This window comes from Crotalus tigris, unplaced genomic scaffold, assembly GCF_016545835.1.
Source record: "Crotalus tigris isolate CLP2741 ecotype Arizona unplaced genomic scaffold, ASM1654583v1 scf7180000017634.973608, whole genome shotgun sequence".
Classification (NCBI taxonomy): domain Eukaryota; kingdom Metazoa; phylum Chordata; class Lepidosauria; order Squamata; family Viperidae; genus Crotalus; species Crotalus tigris.
Window position 1 is genome coordinate 470572 of NW_024096528.1, and position 20444 is coordinate 491015.

Here is a 20444-nt window from a genome sequence, read left to right on the forward strand (position 1 = left end):
AATAAAATGTAGAAAACAAAACAATAAACTATTATTCAGGTAACAAACAATAAAAATGTAAGAGTAGAAATATATTTTACTAAAGAAACTACAAGAAAAATGAAATTAAAAGTCATTCTAAAATAGTGAAAGCACATGTAGTATGTAAAAAGATTAGGAAAATAACCATATCTTTCTCAAATGTATAAAGCACAAGAAGACATCAGGTGAACATCTCCAGGGAGTTTTCTAATAAAACTAAGGTGCCATTATCAAGAATACTTAATAACCACTTGGCTCACTTCACTTGGCAGAAGCACACAAAACAGAATCTTTGAAAACAAATCATAAAACTCTGTAAGCATATACTGAGAAAGGTGCTGCAGTTGCCAAAAAAGCCAACACAGTTCTAGGCTGCATTAACAGAGGGATAGAATCAAGATCACATGAAGCATTAATACTGCTTTATAATGCCTTGATAAGGCCACACTTGGAATACTGCATCCAGTTTTGGTCACCACAGTGTAAAAAAGATGTTGAGAGTCTAGAAAGAGTACAGAGAAGAGCAACAAAGATGATTAGAGGAGTGGAGCCTAAAACGTATAAGGAATGGTTGCTGGACTTGGGTATGTCTAGTTTAATGAAGAGAACAATGAGGGGTGACATGATAGCAGTGTTCCAATATCTCAGGGGCTGCCACAAAGAAGAGGGAGTCAAGCTGTTCTCCAAAGCACCTGAAGGCAGGACAAGAAACAACGGATGGAAAATAACCAAAGAGAGAAGCAATCTAGAACTAAGGAGAAACTTCCTGACAGTTAGAACAATTAATCAGTGGAACACTTGTCTCCAGAAGTTGTGAATACTCCAACACTGGAAATTTTTAAAAAAGAGACTGGATAACCATTTGTCTGAAAGATTCCCTACCTAAGCAGGGGATTGGACTAGAAGACCTCTAAGGTTCCTTCCAGCGCTATTCTATTCTATTCTATTCTATTCTATTCTATTCTATTCTATTCTATTCTATTCTATTCTATTCTTATTATAAAATTCTATTATATATTGTATTGTATTGTATTGTATTGTATTGAATTATATTATATTATATTATATTATGTTTGTTTAGCATTTTAATCTCAAAGAGTTTATATCTTTATGAGTTACACCAGCATTGTTTATTAGATCTAGAAAGGAACCACAGGAGCCACTATAACTAATAAACATCAGCATGGTGCTATTGAAAAGTCTTATTTCACTTAATGCTCTATAGCAGGGGTGTCAAACTGGTGGCCCACGGGCTGGATGCATCACGTGGAAGCCACACCCACCCCATTGCCAGCAATGGCAAAACCAGCCCGATACGTTGCACAACATCACATGATGTCACAAGTAATAAGCAAAATATATGGCTCATAATTTATTTTAATAATTTGAATTAAAGCTAATAAATACAAAGATAAAAAGTATGCAACTAAGAATTTTCTGGGCACTAAAAGTGCACAAAAAAAGAAAAAATAAGAAAAAGGATGTATAAAGAAAGTACTTCTCTCTCCTACCAGACAAGTAAAAACAACTTTAGTAATTTATCACTTTCTCTAATGTTTCACTAAAACCTCTGTTCTTCCCATATCTCATCTCTTATCAATAGACAAATTATAAAATCTCAATAAATATTGAGTAGTTTAGTTATTAAGGCAACTGAATAAAATGTAGAAAACAAAACAAGAAACAATTACTCAGGCAACAAACCACAACAAAGTAACAAGAGGGCAGTACTGTAGAGGATAAAGAAAAATCTCTGTAATTCTTGCCATTCCAGTAGGTCCTACCGTAAAAAGATCCTGGCATGATTTTCTAAGACAATAACATGAGCTAAACAACACCATCACTTTATTTCCCCACAACTCTGGATAGGGATTCTAAATCTGTAGCTATGCTATAATCCTTGGCCATGTTGGCTAGGAATTCTGGGAACTGCAGTTCCAATATACAGTATCTATAAGGAACTAGCTTGGGATAAGTTGTTTAGATTCAGTGAACAAATTTTGCATCTAGACTGCAACTCCCACCATCCACATACTGTATATACAATTTTCTTATTATTATTAAGCTGCCATGTTCCCCTTCACAACAGCACATGTAATAAAGAAAGATGATTATTTTTTTTCTCTTCTTTTGTCTATTCAGACTGATTAATTGAATAACAATTAATATAGAGGAGAAATATGTAATAATTGAAAAAAATGTAGAGAAGAGGCCTACAATTTTCCTAAGAGAGAGCCTTCCCTTCCCTTCCCTTCAAAGCTATTGTTTTGACACTATCTTTTAAATAAGTATTCGAAAGTCCTTACATGAAATATCAATATAACAAGAAATATCAAATCAATACAAAATGACTCAAAACATCAAATCAAACCCCTAAAGGAGCCACTTCATATGTAGGACAATAGGCTTATCACACTGTCAAAACTAAATCCTGAAAACCCCCATAATTGTTTCACTTTACTACTGTAAACTAATTCAATAACTAAAGATTTTTCTCTTACCATGGAGCTGTGGAAGGTTTCTTTTTTCCCCAAACAAGCTTTCCTTTTAGATTATATCTTAAACTATTGATCCTCTGTATAGTGTGCAGTGTCCTGCAGAAATCAGTGATTGACAATGTAGCCTGGTTATCCTTTTTCTGCAATGGATGCACTTCTAAAGATTCCCGAAATCCAAGATATTTCCCTCTTCTAATGGGGAGAGCTTTAGAAAACATCACTCAAAACAATGTAGAAGTATATGCATTATAGTGGCTTTCAAAATTCAGCAGGAAAGGGAGAGAGAGGACACCAACAGTATTCTTCTTCAATCATCTTTTCCCTTTATTCAGCCTAGAAAAAGGAAGCCAGACCATTTGCTAGCTAAGGCAATGGATTCAAAGCAGCTGCTGTGTTGTCACTGTTACTGCTGCTACCACTAATAAGGAGTATAATGGGGAACTAGCTGGACCTGGAATGGCTGAGCAGGCTCCTTCTGTTAAATGACAGTCCTGCTCAAGGAGAGGTATAATCTACATGTGAAAAGGAACCTGCCAGCCCAATACCACAGAAAGCAATACAAAGTGCCATGTGGGGAAAAAAAAGGCCAGAACATGAGGATGGATTAACCCAAACAAAACAAAAATTAGGAATCGTATAAAGAAGGTATGAAGGACCTGTAGCCTTTCTTATTTGCTGGATTACCACCAGTCATCCTTTACCCATTAGCGCAACTGTTTGAGGTGCTTAGAGTCATAGCTGGGCGATATTTAGAATGGCCTAGGAGCCCCACTTCTATTGTAAAAGTTACCATCACTTGGGGAATTAAGTTTGAAGAACAGTTTGATGGAGACGTGGTTTGGTTTTATTTCCTCAACCATGGAAACTGATACGTTGATATGAGGCCAGTAATTATCTTTCAGTCTAACCATAAAGTTATTATTGATAAAATAAAGATAAATAAAGATAAGATAAAATAAAACAGACCTCTGGAGAGAAGGCAAAATATAAACATAATAATAAAGAAAAAAGAAAAAAATGTCAAGCAGAAGAACTTTCTCCAACTTGGTGCTTCCAAATTTATTGGATTAAACCATATGTCACCTTCAGCATGAATGCCATGTTGTTTGGAAAATGATGAAGTAATGAACAAATATGAGATGCAAGATTGAGAAATTTAGATAGAAATGTTGAATACAGAAAGACTCAGAGTCAAATCCTGTCCATCTTGGTTCACAGGACCTGTAGATTAATTCTATATGAAAATGAATAATTGGAAACATAAGAAAAATGATTATACAGTATATCTAAAATATTACACACAATTTATCACCAGGAAAGATGAGCTTAACAAAATATAACCATGTACTTGGGAGTTGCTAGGATTCACTTGGTGTCCTTGAACAAATCATATCTTAGATTATATGAGGATTGTTGCAAGGATATAGGCCACTTTGAGTTTCTTGTGGAAAAATGGAATTATGTACACACAAAAACCTAAGTATTTTCCTTTTCAAAATGTTTGTTAACTTTTCAGGCATTAAGCTGCATCACAGACACCCCTTTTGTTCAGGCCCCTCTTATATCCATTTCACAAATAGTAAAGTGCATAGGGTGGATAGCTAAGATAAGTCCTGACTTTTCCTTCACAAGTAGCTTTATTTCACAATCTCTAAAAAGCCTACAACATTCTAAGTAGTTTAGCTTCTATTCTTTGCTGTCCACAATCCCCATACATATTCTTCATTGGAGTTTGAATAAGTCCGATTTAAAACAAAAAATATTTCTATCTGCATTCTTTATTGCACAGGCCCTATCATTTTTCTAGCTACACATCTCCTTGACAACTTTTTTGTATTTTATTGACAACCACTTCTTGGTGGGCAAAGCCTTGGGGAACAGCTCTGTCAATATTAAGTGGGGATTTATGTGATTGAGAGGCAAAGTCAATGATTATGTTTTACTTAGCAAGGAAATATGCTGGTTGGAATGCCATCCCTCTCCCCAACCCAACTCATAAACAGTCATTTATGTTTAGATTAATTGGGCAAACACTCATCTTAAATGTGTTGATTTCCATCACTATGGATGGTCGATATAACAGCTTTCTTGTGGTGTAATTCCTGAGGTTTGGCTTTGAGACAAATGAGATTTGTTGCCATTATTTATATAAAGGCCAAGGTTAATTAATTAATTATTATTAGTTGCTGATTTAGTGAGAGGCTCAATAGAAAACTCCCTCATTAACTATGTTTTGGTGAAGGTCATTAAATGTTCTCTGCCTTCAACCTTCTGAAGCTATTTCATTGTCAATAATCTTCCAAGTTAATCTTTCAAATCTATTACAGTTTTGTTGTTTGTTGTTTGTTTTAATCCAATCGAGGGAAAACTCTAAAAATTATGTATTCCCAAAGCCTTTCCTTTCATGTTTGATCCTTTTAATGGGACTCTTCATCCAAAATCAATTCAGTTTCTCATTTAGTCATATTTCATGCAAGATGGTTAGTCAGGTAAAGAAGCGGAAAATAAGTGAATTCTGGCTGATATTTTTAATTTCAGCAATTCTTTCTTTTTGGGGAGAAAAGGATGAGCTCCTGGAAAATGAAGGGGCTTACTTTGGAAAGTTGGTGTTTTTAAAAGGGTTTGGTCTATCTTGGCTATTTCTTTATCTCTTGTCCAGTGTCTTAGAAACGAATCCTAAGGAAACCTATTTCTGTATGGGGAAGGAGAGGGAGGAAGCCTGAAAGAAATGTTCTTCAAAGAAACATTTTATTCCAGTTGTTTCACTTAAAATCCCTACCAATGGTTAATGAAACATCAGTCTTAGTTATTTGTTGGCTTTGTTTCCAAAGAAAAAAATTGCATTCAAGAGCACTGCTTTTCAACTACCGTTTTGTATAAGACATTTTATATCAGAAAGTGCCACTACTACAGGTAGAGAGGCTGCATGCAACATGCTTGTGATCCTTTGAGAATATAACACTTAAAACTCTATCCATGTTTTTGAAGAGGGAATTTGTTCCTATCCTATCAGAATCTCACAGAAGAAAATTAACAGGGTAGCTGTCCATAGTACTGAAATAACCACTCAATAGGCATTCTTACTCAGTCCCTTAGAAAAGCAAATAAGGTGCAATAAAAGCAAGTTAGGAACAGGTTGCATTAAAAAAAAACTACCTCAGATTCTATCTTTAGAGAAGCATGAAAAAGAGAAAAAAAAATCACTAAAGCAACCCTAAAGACAAAAGCGAGGGAATAGTCTGATATAAGATGTAGGTTTTTCCTCCTTTCCCAAGGATAAAAAGGTTTTCTCTTTCTCTCTCTTTTTGAAACCTTGTCAGACTGATAAAATATTCCCGACTAGCTAGTTAAAAGTACAGGAAAGAGTTAGCCTGTGAAACAGTGTTGGTGATTAACACGCATGAAAGCATGCCTGTTCTAGCTTAAGGCTTACCAATTTCTCCAATAATTCTAAATGCATATAAGACCTGACAAAGCCTTGGAATTGAATAACATTAAAGTTATCAGTAAATTAGATATTTAATATATCTTTGAAGTGGTGTCAGGTAAAGTAAGTACCTTTTCTTGTAAATCTATTCACCCAGTCTGCCCTTAAAAGATGGACATTTTGGCTGAGACATTTACTCTATATGACAACACAACAAAACAAGAGTGTGCATATAAAAGTTCACAGTGCAAGTAGAATACCTTCAGTGCTTTATTGAAAAGTTTTCCGGAAATATATTGTTGAAGATGAGTTTATATTTGAATTCATATAATAAATCAGGAGATTATGAATTCTAGCCCCATTTTAGGCATGAAAGCCAGTTGGCTAACTGGTCCAGATACTCTCTCAGAGTCCAATCCACCTTACAGGATTGTTATTGAAAAAGTAGGAGGAGAAAGGAGTAATTATATGCACTATTCAAGTTATTTATAAAATAATAAAGGTGGGATATAATCAAATAATTATATAAACATATAATAAATGTAGATGAGTATTATATTATCTCCAAGGATGGCACTAACTAGAAATCTAAAAGTTTATACTATAGTTAAATGAATCTGAAGCTTCAAGTCTGCAGGAAGTAGTTCGGTGATATTTAAAATTAGAATCCACTGGGAAGGGAGCAGAAGTATTTGTCCCGAACTCCAAGCCCCATTTTAGGCATTTCCTTTTTTTTTTTAATCAAATTATGTCACATTCTTTGTGTGTCTTGTGATAACTTTATGAGCAATCAGTTTTGCAGATAGTCCTCAATGTTCTGCCCCAAATTTCTGATCCTAAGCAAGATAGTTGTTAAGTCATTTTTGCCCCATTTTATAACCTTTCTGCCACAGTTGTTAAGTGAATCACTGTAGTTGCTGTATTAGTAACATGGTTGTTAAGTGAATGAGACTTCTCCGTGGACTTTGGTTGTCAGAAGGTCACAAAAGATGATTACATGGATCACAGGTCACTACAACTGTTATAAATATGAGTCAGTTGCCAAGTGTCTGAATTCTGATCATGTGCCCATGGGGATACTGCAACCAATGTAAACGTAAAAAACAGTCTTAAGTACTTTTTTCAGTGATGTTGTAAATTTGAATGGTCACTTATCAAACTATTGAAGGTCAAGAAGTACCTACAAGAAGCCTGAATGAAAAATAAATAATAAATTTTAAAAAGTAATAAAGGCTCTTCCCATTTCCAGTTACGTTAGGTACAGGCAGAGAAGACTAAAGAAAGCCTACCAAAAAGCAGATGATATTCTTACAATAATATGTTATTCTATGTAAGTATATAATTCATTGACTGCCAGATTCCATCCTAGACAACATCTGTGGCTTCCCTCACATTCTGAACTCCACCCTGTGGTTAACAAGAGACTAGGTGGTTTGTATTTTACTTATTTTTACTGTTTTTAAGTGGCTAATGGATTGATCTACCCTTTTGGGAAGACAGAAACTACAGGAAGAAGGCAATCCTAGCTACTAATAACCCTTAATATATCCAGCCCAAAAGTTTGATTAGGATCACTTCGAAGGCAAAAGGAATTTTGGTTTCACAGGAGATTTTGAAACAATCAGAAAATTTGAAGCAACAGAAAACAACCAGTTTGGTGTGGTAGTTGGTGGTGGCCTAGAAACCAGAAGGCTGTGAGTTCCAGTCCCACCTTAGCATGAAATGCACTAGATGACTTCATTCCAGTCTTAGCCCAACTATCTCATAAGGTTGTTGTTGCAGGGAAAATAGGTGGGGTATTATGTATTTATTGTCTCAAGTTTATTTATAAAGTAATAAAGGTGGGATTTTAAAAAAACCAAATAAATAAATAAAATAAAAATAAAATTGAACAGAGAAAGAGCATTGTATCATTCTCTATTAAAGTTTGCACTAAAAAGGCAGCAATACACACATTAAATGCATATGCATTGTTTGCTTTATTTTTATTTTATTTTTCTTCATACGTAATTGGGGCCAGCACAATAGACAGTTGGGGGAGTGTTTAGTGAATATTTGTTTACAGCTTCAGTTAATGAATGCCAATGGAATTTGCTTTGAGATATCAGAGACAAACTCATCTAAATCTGTTTTTCTGTTTTTTAATTCATTTACTACCAACTAAATTCTTTTATGATTATGCTTCTCAGACACTTCCTATGAATCTATTGATATTTATTCTGAATGATAAATTTGGATCATATCACTGGGTTCTATGGCCTGCACTAGCATTGAATGGCATTTAATATCAAATAGGATCCTTTTTCACCTAAACCGATTAATCCCCTATGTAAGAGTATCCAACTATAAAACAATTAAACTGATCTACAATATATTGGCGAACAAGTTTCATAAATTTCAGGAAAAGCTCCAACAGCAATTCTGGCTACTTTTATTTGAAACTGAAGTTCTTGTGGCATTAGAGTTGTGCTCTGAAACACACTTGCATTAAACTCACTTACTTCACCCAGTAGACCCCACTTTCTACTAAATATCCTAATCTGAAGTGTTGGATTTCAAATCCTATGAATTCCCAGCCAATACTTGGAGGGTTCCTTGTTGGAGAAGTCTGTTCTGGACTTGTTTTCATTTAATTCACTATTCAAAGAAGCTGAACCAAACTTGAAGACTTTCAAACTTGATAAACTTTCAGAGATCATCTTCATCCTAAATAGATTTATGCTCTGGATACAATCCAGAGTCATGTAATAAGGTATGTTATGCAAAACAATATAGAAAACAATAATTGTTCTCTGTAACACACCTTACATGCACACAAACATATTAGAGATTTATTGGCCTGAGAGATGGGGTGTCTGTGTGTTTCTCTCTCTCTCTCTCTCCCTCCCTCTCCCTCTCTTCCCTGTGTGTGTGTGTGTGTGTGTGTGTGTGTGTGTAAAGATCAGCTGACCCATACATCAGCCTCCCCTAAGCTTTGGTGTACTTGAAGGCCACCATAACTGTATGTCTGGAAACACCACTTTCTGCTGTGGGTGTCTCTCTCACTTCCCTTGATTTTGCGGTCCTGCTACCATTAGTGATCATAAAGGAGTTGCAATGACATCTGAGGTGGATAAACAAGATTAGGAGCACAAAAAGGCAAAGGTAGGGATTACAGATTATACTAAACCACTGTCTGCTTATTCACATAGCTGAATGAGGACACTGTTGACTGGGTTCACTGAGTCATTTTAGTTTAGTCTCGGGCTGTACCTCCGGCAGAAATAGCTCTGCAGCATTACTTCACGTGCAATAAGACATCCCCTTGCGCCGACCTGCTCTACAGTCCCGTCAACAGTTTTCGGAAAGATCGGGATCGACTTCGTTGGTAAATGAGTTTATAGGGGGAGATATTTTTCAGGGAAGGAAAACTAGCATGCTCTCCTTTCCTTCCATCCGAGGGAGCCTGTTCAGGAAACGATTGTAAATATTCATCGTGGAGGCACTTTCATTAAAAGTAACTCATTCGACTTTCACCATAAATTGAGTGACATCCTTATGGCAGAACCTTTTTATCCTTGATAAAGTGCTTGCCAGGATTTTTTTAAAAAAGGGGTGGAGGGTAGGGAAGACTGGGAGGAGGGAGAGAAGAAGAAATCTGTCAAGCAGAGTCTTTGGGTTGTCAGTCTACAGCATAAATATAGCTAAAAGCTCCTATTTACCAAGCACCCGAGGGGGTGCTTTAAATGCTAAGTTAGACGGACCCGGTCTAAGTTAAACTAGAAGGGAAATCACTGGGCGCCATTCGCTCCAATCACAGCAGAGAGAGGAAGACAGGAACAGCGATTCTGAGAAACGGGCGCTTCCTAGCAAGGGAGAAGGTGGGGGGAGAGAGAGAGAGAGAGAGAGAGGGAGGGAGGGAGGGAGGGAGGGAGAGAGAGAGAGAGAGAGAAAGAGAGAGAGAGAGAGAGAGAGAGAGAGAGAGAGAGTAACCTGCTTTTTTTCGCCGCTGCTCTAGTGGCAATTTTACGTTAATAACAATAGTATTATAATATGATTATAATTGATTATAATATAGTATTATAATCAACAATATTTGCCAGATGGGGATATTGCTTCTGTGTAAATGAAGAAACACACTCTCCCCCCTCCCCCCCGCCGCATCTCACCCGCGCCTCCAACATTTAAAACAAGCTATTAAGGTCGAAAGAATCGGGAGTTCAATTAGCAAGCTACATAGCAAAGGGGGAAAATGTCCACTCCCTTTTCACTTAAATGCTTTTGCACTAATCTGGGTTTTTTTCCCCCTGATATTAAAGAGAAAGAGAGGGAGCATCAACAAGCCCTCGCCCCCATTTTAAAAATAGAAAAGTATAATTAAGCGAGTAGAAAAGGAGCAGAATTTGCAGTATATCGCGTTTGAACTAACTTGGGCATCGCCAGTTGGGTTTTAGCATAGATCTAAGTTTTCTTTCTATTCCTGAGGAGCTTTACCTTAGGAAGAACTTTTCCTTGAACTCTCTGGGTCCTGGACGGAATCAGTGCAGTTCCTTGACCTCCAATGCTTGCAGAATTGCACTAGAGGAAAGTTGCTAATACTCGTGGGTATCCCCGTTGACTCCCTGAACGCTACAAAACGGCATTAGTGAGGTAAGAAACGCGGCGCTAACGAACTGAACCGGAAGATCGGACTAGGCTAAGCGGGCCATCTTATTCATCTCCTCGAAAGGAAGCCGCAATAGATTCAAGGGGTGGTTATTCCCAGGAAAACGTCTTTAGGATTAGAAGATAAAAGCAATGGAATGTCAGGAAACGATTCATTAGCAGACTGGACTCCCCGGGGGAGCGAGCGATACTCTTTAATGCACAGTGGTGTCTGTAGTGTCAGCGAGGTCTCCAGATTTGCCATAATTATGTACTCGTATTATTTTGGGTAAAAAAAGCATGATATTGGGTACATGCGGAGCCTGCGCTAAGTGGACTGCACAGAAACACAAAGAGTATCTCTGTAAGACATGCTGTTTTCCTCTTAATAATTGCTTTCTTAGAAATAATCACTATATGTGTGTGGATGCGTGTGACCGTACCCCGTACTTCCACCCAGAATACAGCTAGCAATAGACGCTTATTTTTATTTCATAGGTCGCTTGTCACAACACCCTTCAAATCCTACGCAGCTTTATTATGGACAACTATTTTTCTATAGGCAGAAAATTTCAACCAGGGGATTCCTTTGTTTATTTTTCCAAACAAACAAACAAAATCAATTGTGACGACCGCTGTTTTGCTCTTTCTCTTGATATCTACAAAAGTACAACAAATTGCTTCAAAGAAAGGAGGACGGGGGAGGGGGGAAGGCGGTCAAATAATAGCCAAATGCTTTCAACATTCCCACTCGCACTACTCACCCACCCACTCTCACACAATCTTTGAAAAAGCCTTGGGAGGAATGGTTAGTGGAGGACAATAAGGCCCAGTTGGTAATAATTTTCCTGCAGCCTGCGGAAAATGCTTAGCTGGCTTGGGGGGCGGGGGGGGGAGGAGAGAGGTTGTAACTCTGCCCTTTAATTCTGAGAAGAAAAGAATGACACCGAAATCATGCAAGATGGAGGGTTGATTAAAAAAAATATAAGCTGCTCTAGGATCTGCAGCCGCGCCACCAAAAAAAAAAAAAAAAAAAAGCTATTCTCTCTCCCCACACCATGTCCCAAAAGGAAGCCGAATCCACGGGTCAGTTCTTTACCCTACAGTTCACCCTTGCTTTAAGCATAGCCGCCCCTCTAGGAGGAGTGACATCCAAGCCCCACCAGTGATTGTTGCCGCCACCTATCTGCATTAGTGATCGGGAAGGTACTAGAAATTGCCAGTGTGGACAGCCCTCAATGTGTGAGGAGGAATGGGGAGGTCTCAAAACACCCCTTTCCGAGGATCAAGTCAGGCGACCTCTTCGATGGTGTGGTATGAGAAGGGCAAATAGGAAAGTGCGGTCACGCCCCCCGTCCTTAGGTAATTGGCCTCGGGATATATCAGCCCAGCGGTTACCGAACCCGTTCGGGATCCGTAATTTGAAAGAACGGCATTCCCTCGACGAAGCTAACAAGGTATGATGAATACCAGGGTGGAGAACAGAATTGGGACAACTCTATATGCAGAGGCCTTCTTTTTTATATACATAGCAAAAGTTGTTGAGGTTTTCCACCAGCGTCAGTGAAACACCTTCATGGCACTTTTTCAAGTTTAAAAAAAAAAAAAAAAACCTCTCACCCTTGAAATAAAGAATATACAACTTCCCTAACCTAGCTAAGCTTTTTCGGGGAAAGTGATACGGTTTCAGACATAGTTTTTGGTCCGCTGCTGGTTGCAGCTCCGGGTTTTTTTTTAAGGGGGGGGCAACAATTATTAGACGCCAGCTTCATGAGGTCAAGTGGTTGGCGAAGTTAAGCACGCAAAGAGGCCAAAAGTATTACTAGTCATTCTAATATTAAAGCTTCGATCTTCAACGCTTTTACACATATTCTACTGAGGACCATGAAGTTGGCTGCCAAATAAACCTGGGATTTAATCTCCAAATGCTAGTCCCCTTGACGTCAGCAAAGCTCGCTGCTGCAGTGCCCAATCAGAATAGGGGCGAAAGTTTAGGATTTAAACATTGAGGTCACTGTCTGCTTCACCGCTAAAGTGCGAAGTAATGTAGCCCAGAACATTGTGCGAGGGAGAGGGGGCACTGCTATTACTTAACACACTTAGACCGTACTCACCCACACCAACTCCGTGTACTGCTAAGGAGTAATTTGTTTCCAAACTAGAGTTCAGAAAATGTAGAAAAGGTGCCTAAAATAAATCTAGGAAGACAAAGGAAGACAAGTACCATCAGAATAAAATACTTGATTCGGTGGTTCACGCTATTAAGCAGGACACAGATCGAAACAAATCTATCAAGCTATTCCTCTACGATTTGAGAAGAAGCTGCCACAAACAACCACAGGGAAAATATTTCGACGCGGCCTTGCGGATAGATCACACTTTTCCAAACTGGCCTCCTCCAGCCTGTTTGGACGGCAGTTTCCATCACCACCCCACTCGGATGATGGGAGATGAGGTCCCACCCATATGGCAGGCGCCAGGTAGGGAAAAGCTGGGCGATTTGACTGTCTCGAACGTGCGTCCCGTTTTGCAAGACAGCAGGACCCAAGGCATCTCTAGCAAGGCCGGAAGTTGCAGACTCCCCGCCCTGGCCTAATCTGCGGGAGGAGATTTTGGCTGTGACCGCCGCCGAAGTAGAAGGAACCCCAGGACTTCAGGGGGAAAAAAAACTTTAAACCTAAGTCGGAGGAAAGAGACTCATTTGGAAGTTACGATTTGTACTTCTGCCTTATCTCTTCCCTGCCACCTTCGGAGTTTAGGTCTGAACGCAATGAATCCTATTGAATCAACGAGATTCGTCTCTGAGACAACGCTCTTGGGTTCCACTCTTGTGTTGGATTCTATCTGGTTGCCACACATAACAGATACCTTCCCTCAGAAAAAACTTTTCTTACTAAGTTTTAAATAATTTATATGTAGGTGGGGAACTTTAAGTTTAATGAAGGTACACATGCACACGCACACACACATTAACACGTTTAATGTGTTAATCTGTGTGTGCACGTATTTACATATCCATTCTTGCCTTTAGAGTGTAAATGGAGAAGATAGATATAATTCGTGTTTGTAGTGTACACTTGTCTATAAATGAAATGGATTTTGTATATCAAATTTGCCTATCAGAACTTTATATTGCCTTATTTCACAGTATCCTGTATATATTTGTCCCAATGTGGTATATAACCCACAATTGCACACTTGGAAATCTGCTGGAAACGCTCCAGAAGTGATATCAAATTCAAGTTAGGAATGATTCCAACTCCTTTAATAGTTCGCGTTTCCCTCTCCTACCTCTTACACACACACACACACACACACACACATGCACACACACACACACACACACACACACAGGAAATGTTAAAGGGAACAGTATGTATCGGCTCATCTATAGTGAGCCTCGGGAATTATTATTTATTTAGCACATTTTAGGTATGGGTGACGATTCACCCGCGAACGGAAGACGGTTGTTCTTGTTTTAACGAAAGCCTCCTGATGAAAAGGTTATTCTGTACCATCCGGGGATTCCTCTAACATATCGCTCTCTGGTGTAAAGAAAGAAGGGGTCCTGAGGTTTCAGGATATCATCCGGAAGAATCCAACGCTGAGATTCCTGAGGACTAAGCCAAAAAGGAGCGGGGGGAGGGAACCAGAGGGAAAACTTGTTAAGGTTATGCCATGAATTCCTTCGAGAGCCAAACAGAGACACCCGGAAGCCGTTCCTGGCTTTAATCCACAGCTTGGCCAGGAAAGCATCCGCCGTCCTAACCGCTCCCAGCCTTGGGAGCCGCAGTAACTTTAGCTAGCAACTCAAGTCGGCTTGTAGCTAAGGTTACATTGGTTGGGTGGATACAGCCCCTCACCTTTTCGGACCTTTCGACCGGAGACTGGGCGGGTCTGGAAAGGAGCCCGACAGACTGAGGAAGGACAGAATCTGTTCTTCTAACCGAACTTTGCGCTTGATCAGTCAAAGAGTCTGGCTTTCCTTGCTTCGGGCCGGCAGCAGGTGACCTCGGAACTAGGATCCATCTTCCCTTTCATTTTATACACCTCGATGGACTTTCACTGCCGGCGGAACTCAGAATGAAAACAGATCTTATTTTTCTTCAACCCTCCACATCGCTTCGCTCCGGTCCATTTTATACAATTCGGCTTCCATGGAGAAAGAGGCGGCGGGCAAGCAAACACTATTCGTCACTGGTTCGCGCTAGCGCATTAAATGCTTTAGTCAAGTTTAATTAAAGCTTGAAAGCTCAGTGCTGTCACCCGACCTGATTGCAGGAAGGCCCCGGGAAACTCAGCAGGAACTGGAGCACCAGTAGAAGAGCGGGCGACTTGGACATGAACCATAAAGTTGGGCAGAGTCTGGGCCAAGTCGAAAAAGGGTTTAAGCGTTGGTTTATTTTCAACTTCAATTAAATTTTCCATTGTTTTCAGGAACTTCTCCCTTTTCCCCCTTCCTCTCCTGTTTCCACCACTTGGAGGGGAAGGAGGGGAAGGCATTCAGGTAATGAAATTGGCAACTAAACAGTAATTGAATCAGCATAATTTGCACACGGAATGCATTTCAAATGCTCCCAGTTTACAAGTAAAGAACTGACGCGCTTTGCTTTCAGCACGCCGCACATTTAGAATAAGGACTTATTTTAAGTTCTAGCAAACAACATGCCCGACGAAATAGGGAAAATTCACGCAGTTTAGGAATCTCGATCCTGGTTAAATGTTCAGCAGTTTTCTTAACACCGTTTGCAACAACCACAAGAGATAGGGATGACGCTACAAAATCCTCCCTCCCCCCTATCAAAAAAAATTAAAAGAAAAAAATTGTTAAGGGAAAATGACCATTTCAGATGTCCGTAGTCAATGAAGGGTTGCAGAATCATTGCCCTACATGATGTCACTAGTGTGAGTCTTGCCACTTTGAGAATCTTGGACGAGCGTCAAATCTCCAGCCAGATCTCACATTCCTTTTGGATTTACAACTGACCACCGCATAGAGAAGGGATAGTCAGAATGCTCGCGTGTTGGTCTTTTATTAAAAGGAAAGACAAAAACGCTTCCAATATTTATTTATTTTTAACTTCCAAACTGGCACACGATCCTCCTTTGCGAAGGAGAGGGAGCGAAGGTTACACGAGCAGGTGGATAGCATCCAAGAGCGTTGATTTCCAACGGGAGGGGTTGCCCCCATGTTCACCTGTTTACCCCGAGATGTCCCGAACGAGGCTGAAATTGGGGAACCGCGCCCTCAAGCGCCCAAAGCTTGCAATTACAGGCAGCGGAAAAAAGCTTCCGAAGAAAGGCTTACCCCGGAAGACCCTAAAGAAGCTCATTAGGTTTCTGCTTGTTGGGTTGAAATTACACTAAAGCCTTTTCAGCTCTTGTTCTCTGTTTTCTTCCTGTCCCTCGCATTGCCGTTTATCCGATCTGTAAACCGATGGCTTCCGAAAGAAACCGAACCGGCTCTGGTGATGCAGATCGTTCGATCCATGCAGAGAACTGGATCCACGGGGGGAAAGGAGCTGCAATCTCTGTGCCCCAGGTAATCTTGAAGGGGAGTTATCCCCGAGCACTTTCTGACTAGGCTAATGGAGGATGCTCGGTGGGCTTACCGCGGAATGGTTCATATAAGTAGGATTTATTCTGTGGTGGGCGGGGGAAGGATAACCAAAGGGACGTTATTTTCCCACGCCCAAGATTCCCGCTAGTGGAGAACGACTGGAAGGACTTTTCGGAGTAACAACGGAGACCTTTTTCTCCTTCCGGGAGATCATTCTAAAGCCCAAAGGGTGGGGCATGGAGACAAAGAAGCTGTCTTCCAATGATCACACCGAGCAGCATTCTGCCAAATATCAGCTTCCTATTTCTAGTTCCTGGTACGTGTATTGGGTTCTAATTCCCAACACGCCCTCCTAGAATTGCCAAGCGATAACTCCCATCATTCCCACCTTGGGCAGGAAGCCAACTGCTCCCATCATTCTCAACTTACGAGGCGGATGGCCAATTGTTTGAGAGAAATGGAAGTTATATTCCAGATCATTAGGAAGGCACCGGACAGGGAAGAGTTTCGGACTGTGTGCCGGAGGGAGGGGTCGAAGAATCAGGGTGATAGCGGAGTCATCAGAATGGGCTTGGAACTCAATCCCGCATATTTGCTAAACCGCCCTGTGATTTTGCCCCCTTTCTTACGTGTGAACGAACAGAAGGTTTAATGCTCAATTAAAAGAACGTGAGAAAGAAAAAGTTTTACAGAACATGAATCCGAAACACCACCACTAACTGGCAAAATCCTTCCAAGAATCGCTGAGCAGGATTCCTTCCTTCACACTCTGAATCTCCCACACAAACAGAAGCCCTGATCAATAAGACTGCAATGTCTCTGCCCGGTATCCGTTGTGTGACCCCCCCACTCCAAATGAAAACTCCCCAAGAGCGACCTCCCCTTCCTCAACCTAACCTTAGACCTTTGAACTTGCAGGAGCTGAACTCTCCTCTCTACCTCAAGGCACGTCCGTGATTGATGGAAGCATCCAGGGATCCGATAAGTTTGTCTGGAGTGTAGGACTTCTCCCCCTGGATCGAGGCCTCCTCTGCTGATATCCCGCCGGCAACCCCGGCTGGGAGAGGAGCGGAGAGAGAGAAAGAAAGGCGCGGAAACTTACCAGGTACAGCAAAGGTTGCAGCAGAAGCACCGCGTACCAATATGTGGGCTGCATCCTCGCGGCTCAAACTTCCTTCGCGCTGCTCGGGCTCCCTCTCTGTTTCGCCAGAACCATAGATCCACCCGGCATCTACTTTAAAGAGCCAGGACAGCTCGCTTCAGCCTAGGCAAAAATGAAAGGATAAACTCCATGACCACGAGACAAGATTAGCTGTCGAGTTGAGTGGAAAGGGAGGGGGAAGGGGAGAAACCCAGCTGGCGAGGGGGGAAGAAGGGGATGCCTCAAAGAGAATTAGTCCATTTGGCAAGAGCGCCGGGAGAAGAGCTTTCCTTGGGCCAAATTAACTAGTTGCGGGCTGACTCCAGAGCGAGAGGCTTAATAAGAGCTGGTTTTTTTTTTCCAGTGTCCAGCGCTATTGCGGTCTAGGAGGGTGGGAAGAGAGGGCATCCACCAGATCTTTCGCCGCCACCCCGACTCTTCGCGTAGGGCAGGAGTAAAGCTACGCGCTCGGCCAGGAGGGCGCGGAAAGTGGGGGAGGAGAAGGATCAGGAGAGCGACGGGGGAGGCTGAGAGGAGCCAATCGATTAACCTGGGCTCCCGGATCATGGCCGAGACCAAGCTCAAGTACCAGGCAAAGGTTTCGAGACAGTGGCTTGAACCTGAGAGGTACCCAAAGAACCTCGTGCGCGCGCGCGCGCATACCTCGCTTTCTCCCACAGATTCCCCCCCCCCTTTCGGTGCTTCGAAGCAGCTTTTCTGTCTCTGCCTTGTCCTGACCCTCTTGCCTCATTGTTAGTCGTCAAATCTCCCCGCTGTTCAAGTCTCCCCCTCTTCCCCCCCCCCCGAAGGCTCGCTGGGAAAAGAAAAGCGTCCACCTACTGCATGTGGGGTCCGAAAGCAGGTATCGATCTCTGGCAATAGTCCATAGGAAGGAAATCAGCACAGCAATCAAAGCCAGCTACGCGGGCTCGGGTGCTCGGACAGGGTCCCCTCGGCGCGGTTGCTCCATGATATGGGCGGAGATCCCGTGGAAACAGGTGCCGCCGGTTTCGGAAGGGAAGCGCCCAGGTACGGTCACGATGGCAGGAAACTTGCAAGAGGAAGGAGACCTGAGGCTGTCCGGACCGCCCGCGTCTTTTTGCAGCAGCCACCGCTATTGCCTCCTGGGCGTTCCGAGTGATTTGTCTCTATTAAAAATGACTTATTGGCCAGCAAGTGCCCAGCGATGGTTGCTCTTTAAGTTTCGATCAAATCTATCTGCAAAGACCTTGGCTGATCATCTCTTTAGGGGGAAGGGAGAGAAAAGGGGGAGGAGAAGTTGAAGGGGGAAGGGGAGGGGAAGCCAAGCGATACAATGCAAGCGGCTGGGTGGCAGAGCCCCAGAGCGCTGTCCGAACCATTTCAGCTGGAAAAAGGAAGGGGTAAAGCTATGAGACTTTAAGCTGCACCCCAGCCTCTCTCGCCTGAAACTGGCGGCGAATCAGAGTCCTCCCGAGGAACTCTGCAGTGCAGTGCCCTGCCGCCAGAGGACTCTCTTCCGCTCTTCCGCAGGCTTACACAGCTGCCGGCGTTGACGGTGGTCTCCTCGCCTGGAACCACGGGGCGTGGAAACGGGATGCCCTAGCAAAGCGTTAACGTGCCCTTTGCGCCGGGAGACAGAAGAAAGATTGGCTTCGCTTCGTTTCGTTCTCTCTCTTTCTCTCTCTCTCTCGCCCCGCCCCGCTTGCTTTGCTGATTTCTGGCTCCCTCTTCTTTCTAAGTAGCAATTAATATCCCATGAATATGAATAATGATGTCGCCCTTGGCTCCCGAACAAACAATAAAGCATTTGGAAAGGGAAGCTTCAAGTCTTCCGATGCTTCCCTGGAGGGGGCTGGGAGATGGCTAGAGCAATGAGCCGCGAAGTCTGGTACCCGAGATAAGAAAAGTTGGGCGGCGGGGCATGGCATGGCGAAAGCCGCCTCAGATGCAAAACCCGCCCTTTTCCGGGGCGGGCTGAAGTTGGAGGGTGGAAAGCTGGGGCTATTTCCTTCATTCCTATTAGAACAATAACTTCGGAATAGTTACTTCGGTAATTGCCTTGGGCTGCCACGTTTGAGATTTGAACGTAGGCGTTACACAATGGATTCAGGATCAGCCCACTCTCTGCTGGGCCCTTAGCATGCAGACCTCCCGTTCTCCATCTGTCAGTACAAAAAAGTTGTTTAATGTATCAGCTGCTCCCTAACACCAGTTTACCATAGTTCCCAGTATTGATTTATATAGCCCAATTGCAGACATACACACTTTTGGTATCCTATTGTGTGCAAGATTGAAAAATGCAGGATCATGAATTGGGGATTTGAGGATCTAAGATTAATTAACCTAAAGTAAAAATAAGGGAGAGGAGACTTGGTAAATCATTGTCAATAATCTTAACTAAGAATTTCATAGATCCATTCTGAAAGGATAATTTTTCCTTTTGCTGTTTTGGTTTAGCAAAAAAAAAAATAAGATTTAGACTGCAACTCTTTACAGACTGATCTAGAATTGCAAACCATTGAATTCAATGAGGTTTATTTCTGGGTCGATTTTGCAATGCAAATGTGCTACAATATAGAACATTAACTGAACAGCTAATAATACCAAACACATCTTGCAGATGCTGTAATGAAAGAAGGCTACTACACCAAGCTTGTAAGTTACCTAATTTTTAGAGTGTTTTCAGGCAGCTTTTATTTCAGCTATCAGAACTCTGTTTTCTAGTGTTTTAAAAGCAATCCTAATTTAAAGTGCATTTGCTACAGATGAAGAAGTGAATTTGCAAGAGATGAAGACATGAATTTGTGTTCATCAACATCAATTCACAGATAGATGGGTCACTATAAATTGAACACTTTATACATCAGGAGTGTCCTAGAATTATAGAGATACAGCACATCCAGAAATCCAGCAAACAAAGACACCCTAGTTTAAATCCTAGGGTGTCTCAATTGAAAATAAGGTAAATGCTCCCAAAGTTGAAATCATTCTCAAGTAGTAGTTCGTTTTTGAGAGCTGTTTTTCCTTTAGGCTGGATCCTCTTTGTCTCTGTGATCCTCTGTGATCCTCATAGAAACCAAGTTCATCACCAAGTTAACTGTTTAAAATATTTTCTTCCTGGGTTCTTGTTCTCTGAGCTAGCTTTCCTTCTTGAAGATATTTTATTATCTAGCTCAATAACATCATCAATGC

At 41.5% G+C, this 20444-nt stretch overlaps 1 protein-coding gene across 4 annotated transcripts in view; it reads right to left on the reverse strand.

Moving 5' to 3' along the window:
- The window catches only part of NXPH1 (neurexophilin 1), a 205628-nt gene extending 186549 nt beyond the window's left edge, over positions 1-19079 (reverse strand). For 3 of the 4 annotated variants that reach the window (XR_005555705.1, XM_039334805.1, XM_039334802.1), the window contains exons 1-2: positions 18111-19079; positions 17232-17393 (exon numbers count right to left, since the gene is read on the reverse strand). Coding sequence is in view for 3 of the 4 variants with exons in the window: in XM_039334805.1 (XP_039190739.1) it covers positions 17232-17285 (54 nt within the window). In the remaining variant the exon portion in view is untranslated. Of the gene's footprint in view, positions 1-17231; positions 17394-17820; positions 17978-18110 lie in introns of those variants that run through there. The other variant, XM_039334804.1, reaches the window with a different exon arrangement.
- Between the last annotated feature and the right edge of the window lie 1365 nt (positions 19080-20444).